General features: G+C 45.7%; 1 protein-coding gene across 3 annotated transcripts in view; it reads left to right on the top strand.

The window, feature by feature from the left end:
• The window catches only part of MECR (mitochondrial trans-2-enoyl-CoA reductase), a 52,816-nt gene extending 50,398 nt beyond the window's left edge, over positions 1-2,418 (top strand). For 2 of the 3 annotated variants that reach the window (XM_078145520.1, XM_020983347.2), the window contains one exon: positions 2,201-2,405. In XM_078145520.1, the coding sequence (XP_078001646.1) occupies positions 2,201-2,403 (203 nt within the window). In that variant the 3' untranslated portion in view covers positions 2,404-2,405. Of the gene's footprint in view, positions 1-2,200 lie in introns of all 3 variants that reach the window. The other variant, XM_020983345.2, reaches the window with a different exon arrangement.
• The last annotated feature ends 3,582 nt before the right edge of the window (positions 2,419-6,000 follow it).

Genomic DNA, 6,000 nt, shown 5'->3' on the forward strand with positions numbered 1-6,000 from the left:
CAGGGCCGGGGCTCTATCCACTGCACCACCTACCTGCCCCTCCATAAGTTTTCATTGGGCAATATGGCATTCAAGTTTTGTATTACACGTGCCATCTAGACAAAGTATTGACATACCTCTTTGGTGCTTTTCTGAAGATCCTTAATGACTCTACAGTTGCTTCCACCATGGTGGTTGGAGATGGCTGCCATTAGGGGTATTCCTTTATGTCTCATACCTTTCTTCCTATGGCTCTTGTCATGGCAATGACTGCTACATGTACCACTGGGCATAAATCCTTAAATGTTTTTACATTTTCCATCAAATATGAGGATGGTTTCTTGATGGTGGTTTATTATAGATAGCAACTTCTTTTAAATCGATGTTTTGATCTATAATTGGTCTGCTATTTAGATTCATGCTGTCAGACTCCAAAAAGGCTTTTTGCAATTCCAGCATAAGTTTGCCCGTCCCCTTTTCTAAATCATTTGAGATGTTGCTTCTGTTTTTGTCTCTGTTTCATTATTAGGTGCATTATTAGGTGTAATTTCTGTAGTCACCATTAGGTAAAGATTTTCATTGACCTGAGGGTGTTCAGTGTTTTCCTCCTTCCACAGTTTAGTAGCTCTTCAATTTCATAATCTAATTTTGAGAAGGCTCAAGGATGAGGCTTTTTTTTAACTCCCCCATGTTGGTCAGCAGTCCATTGGAGCTAAGGACACTGGGGACAAAAAGCAGGAGGAAACCTTTGGCCCCTAGCTGATAAAATCTATTCTCACTTTCCTTCTGGCATCGCACTGGAACATAATAAAAGCATTCATGTTTTCAGCCAGTTTCATACTTTGCCCCCTTTCATCATTAGCACCATCTGCACTGAAGCATTTCCAACAAGTCAGGTATTGGTACTTTTGATTTCTTCCTATGTATCTTGCCTTTGGGGGGGACCCAAATGCAGAAGAACATTTCACACAGCTGTCTTCCGGTCAAGCAGATCATCACAGTGGTTTCAAGTAGGGCCAGCTTACTATCCTAATTTGCCCTGTGGATTTCTTAGATTTGTAGAAGTTTTGTCCCACACTAGCACACCAAGGGAGTCAATCTAGTCCATTGCCAGAGATTTTCAGGTTCCTGCCAGGTTTCCCCACGTCATAGCAGTCTCCGAGCTCACAGAAGTTGTACATCATCTTAGATGGCATTCCATGACTGCCTTTTCACCTCCATCTTGAGATGGATGATGGATTGGGCTTTGAGGGGTTATCATCATCAGAGCTTCATTAGCCTTTAGAGTGCTAATGCTTGTACTCTCTACCTGCCAGTATTATTATGAGACTCAAGTGGGCTAGAATACATAAGGTACTTGGAAATAATGCATAGATTACTGGATGTTTCAGTTATTGTTAACACCCTCTTCTGCACTGAGATGAGCACAAGAGGGGCTGAAAGACCCTGAGTCTAGAGAAAGCAGCCCAAAGTGGGGAGCCTTGGAGAAACATCCTTGGAGCGGGATGCTGAACCAGACAGGGAGATCCTAACCTGGATTTAGGCTAGGGCAAGGCCAAGAGAGCAGGACCTGACCATGGCCGGCTGGCTCTTTGACCCCAACTCCCACCCTGATGATTTAGTTCAGTGGGGTCCATCCCAACTTTCCAGGCTGAAGAATACTTTTTCCAACACGGGTTCTGGGCCATCTCTGTGGCACCGGATCCCCAGGCTCTTCCTGGACCATAGAGTAAACAACACAAAGGGAGGAACTCGAGTCACCGGCAGTCATTTCTTCCTCACTAAAGCTGGGGTGCACCTGAGCCCTGCCAAGATTTAGTTCACATTTACCATCCCCCCCCCGGGAAGACCTGCAACTGCCAGGGAGACACTAGCAAACGTCCCTTCAGACTCAGATTGTGATGATGGGATTGGCGGCAGTGACAGCTAGGGGCTAGTGTTCTCTTCCCTTCACCACAAACTCTCCTCATACCCCTTAAATCCTAGCATAGGACCCCTTACTATAATGAATGCTAGAACACATGCAGTTCTGAGGTAGGGCTAGGGATTCAGCCCCGCCCTGGCTCCGTCCCCGAGGCGTAACAGGGGCAGGGAGAGGGGAAAAGTTTTTCCCCAGGACATCTGTATTGCTCATAACCTGGGGTGAGTCACAGGAGCGATTTTCAGAAGTCAGTGAAGTTGTGTGTGCTTGGTGCTAATCCCACCCACCTTCCCCTTTCAGAATCTCCTCCCTTGACTTCTGGACCTGCCTATGAAACTCAGAAGAATGAAGTCGTGAATGCCGGGTTTCAGTTCTGGTGGCAGAGAAGAGAGAGGGAGAATTGGAGGGCACAGCAGGGTCAGCCTTCCCACAACCATCACATCCCACCCCAGCCTAGAAAGATGCCAGCGAGGGGGGAAAGAGTAGACAGAGGAAATATTTAACTGTGAGCTTCTACTGTTTTGTTTTGTTTTTTAAATATTAGTGATACCTTTTGTTTTTATATGTTTCACTTCCAAATGTATCCTTCTTTCATCCTTGGCCAGAGAGCCATCCCTTATAACTGTAGCAGTCTGACAAATCTGGAGTACCCCTGCATGGCTCCCACTCACCCAAACAAAAAGGAAGGAAGGGAGGGAGGGAGGGAGGAAGGAAGGAAGGAAGGAAGGAAGGAAGGAAGGAAGGAAGGAAGGAAGGAAGGAAGGAAGGAAGGAAGGAAGGAAGGAAGGAAGGAAAGAAGAGGAAGGAGAAGAAAGGAAGAAGGAAAGGAAGGAAAAAAGAGAGAGGAAGGGAGAGAGGAAGTAAGTTCAGCAAACAACACCTCAGCTAAGTCTGCCTGTACATGCAATGTCACTCACCAATAGTCCCCTACCCCTGCCTATTATGTGTTACTAATATTACTGACAGGTGGACAGAATAGTGGAATGAATACTACATTTAAGTCAGACAGTCTGAGTTTGAATTCTGGCCCTGCAACTTAGCTTTTCCATAAGTTGTACTGACATGTTTTGTTTTTACATTACAGACCTTTCCAGATTACCCACACATACCCCCATGAGAGTTCTTTTATAAAAAAAAAAAAAGTAAAATAATTCAACCAAACTAACAATACTGTGGCCTCATCTGAAAATGCTTGCAGCATTCCACACCTGTAGCCCCAACCTCTCTACGTTTGTGTCTTTTTTTTAACCCAGAGAAATCTATTTTCTCTCACTTGCATTCCCCACTCCAGTGGAACAAAAGAGAAAAGAAAAATAAACTCCTCGTAACAATTATAGCCAAGGAAAACAAATTCCCTCACTGGTTATGTGTAACATAAACATACATATGTGTGTATACATATATAACACACATAGATATGTGTATATACATACATATACATATGTAAATTTCTGCACCTGTCAGGAGATGGAAAGTATATTTCATCCTCAGTCCTCTGGAGTTGTAGATGGTCACTGTATTGAATAGAGTTCTTATAACGCTCAAAGTTGTTTATCTTTATGGTGTTTTATTGGAGTAATTATTCTGGTTCTTCTCATTTCATTCATCATTTTATAAAAGTCTTTAAAACTGTTCATTTCTATAATATTGATAATAACAGCTAATGTTTATATAGTGTTTGCACTGTGCTAGGCTTTTGTCAAATGTTATTTGATCCCCACAACAACCCTGTGAGGTAGGTGCCATTATTATCCCATTTTACACTTGAGGAAACTGAGGCAGATAGGGATTAAGTGACTTGCTCAGGGTCACACAGCTAGCAAGTGTCTGAGGTCATAGTTGACCCCCCCATCTAGGGCTCTGAGCACTCCAGCACCACCTAGTGGCCCATAGGCAGCCTACGGTCATATAGCAAGGGATCAGAGGCCTTGCCAAGCCCAACATGTCCTCTCTAACACCATATTGTCCTCATTCCCCCTCTCAAAAACTAGGTTTCCTCTTCTATAAAATAAGGGGATTGGACTAGATAACGTCTAATGTTTCTTCCAACTCTGACATTCTAGTATTTTTTTTTTAAGTTTCAGGCACTTGAGAAGGGGAAGATTGGTTTGCTGAGTGACCTTCTGACCCTCCCACCATCCTGCTCCACATGGCTTCTTTGGTCTCTGCAGGCCGGCACCTGAGAGCAGGAGCAGAAAGAAGAGATCTCCTCCTCCTTCTCCACTCCCCTCCAGGGCTTCTGGCTTTGAGGGCGGAGCCTCCAGCTTGGCATTTGGATTGAGGAAGTGAGTCAGGGGAGGACTCTGGCAAGAAGCTCACAGTACCTAATCCCTAGGCTATACTGACACCTGGGCTGGGAAGTTAGAATGCCCCCTTCCTTGCCCTTCCAGAGGCCCCCCCAAAAAAATTAAAAGAAAACTGCCTCCAGTTCCTTCTTTCAAGAGCACATTGTCTGATGGGGGAGGCAGCGTGCAAAAAACCACATACAAACAAGCTACGAACCATACGAGATAAATGGGGGGAGGGGTAGTGTCAGGAACAACACACTGAAATGACAAGGTCTAGCAAAAGCAGCTGGTAGCAGGTGGGACCACAGCTGAGACTTAAAAGGACTCACAGAAACCTAGAGATGGAGATGAGAGGGGAGAGTATTCCAATGGAAATTCCAAATGGCCAGCCAATGGAAATGCCCACTCAGTGCCTCATTCAAGGAACAGTGAAGAGGCCAGTGTCACAAAGGGGAGAAAGATGTGAAGAGACAGGAGGCCAAGGAAGGAGTCGGGTCATGAAGGGCTTCAAAAGCAAACAGAATTTTCTATTTGATCCTGGAGATGATAGGGAGCCATTGAGGTTAAGTGAGTAGGGTGGTGACAGCTGAATGGAGGGTGGACTGCAGAGGGGAGAGACTTGAGGCAGGCAGGCCCCCCGCAGGTTACCGCAGTAGCCCGGGTATAAGGTGAGGAGGGCCTGCACCAGAGTTGTCGGAGGAGAGAAGGGGCCATATTCGAGAGATGGTGCAAAGGTGACATGGACAGGCCTTGGCAACATAGTGGATGATGGAAGGTGAGTTAGTGAGGGGTCCAAGAGGACTTCTAAGTTGTGAGCCTGAGGGACAAAAGAAAGGCACTGTCCTCTACAATAACAGGGAGGAAGGTTTAGGGAGAAAGAAGAATTTGTTTTGGACACACTGAGTTTAAGATGTTTACTGGACGTCCAATTAGAGATACCATATAGGCAACCGGAGATTGAAGACCGAGGGTAAGGAGACAGATTGGGACTTGAACAAAGAGATTTGAGAATGATCAGTAAAGGGATGACAAATCCATGACAGCTGATAAGATCACCAAGGGAGGAGAGAAGAGCGACCAGGACAGAGCCTTGAGGGACCCCTAGGATTAGTAAGCATGGCCAGCAAAAGAGACTGAGAAGGAGCAGAGAGTAGGAGAACCAGGAGAGTGTCACAAAAACCTAGAAGGAGGGTGATTGACAGTATCCAAAGCTACAGAAAGTCAGAGGCCTTTCTCCTAAGGCAGAAAGATTGGATTCCTGACTCCTGCTCCACTATGATAGATGATCACCCCACAGCCCTACCTTGGGCTGGATTTGAAATCAAAGGACCTGGGTCTGAATCCTAATCAGCCACTCCCTGTATAATCGGCAAAGTCTCCCAGTCAACAAGTAATTTTCAACCACCTACTACATGTCAAGTACAAACAGAATGAATGAAACAATCCCTACTCACAGAGCTTCCTGAGGGAGACAAGTGCACATTTAAGTGTACACAGAACAGAGATTTTTGAGGTCTAACCAGGAAGAGATGCTAAGGTGGATCCTGCCAGGGAGGCTGAAGGCAAGCTTCTACATGTACACACTCACTAGACCAATACACGGCAGAAAAAGGTGGGTGACTTGGAGAGGTGAGAATGAGGAAAGGGACCGAGGTGCAAGGAGCCCAAGCTGGATAATCAAGGAACGCTCCCTGGAGGCAAAGAAGGGTTTCTAAAAGTGGGAAAGGATACATGGGAGAGGAAGTGAGAGAGACTCACATGGGAGCAGAAGGAGATGGGGATTAGTCACAGAGAGCACCTAGTTCACTGGCC

The sequence above is a fragment of the Phascolarctos cinereus genome, unplaced genomic scaffold (genome assembly GCF_003287225.1).
Source record: "Phascolarctos cinereus isolate Bilbo 61053 unplaced genomic scaffold, phaCin_HiC Scaffold_726;HRSCAF=1367, whole genome shotgun sequence".
NCBI lineage: Eukaryota > Metazoa > Chordata > Mammalia > Diprotodontia > Phascolarctidae > Phascolarctos > Phascolarctos cinereus.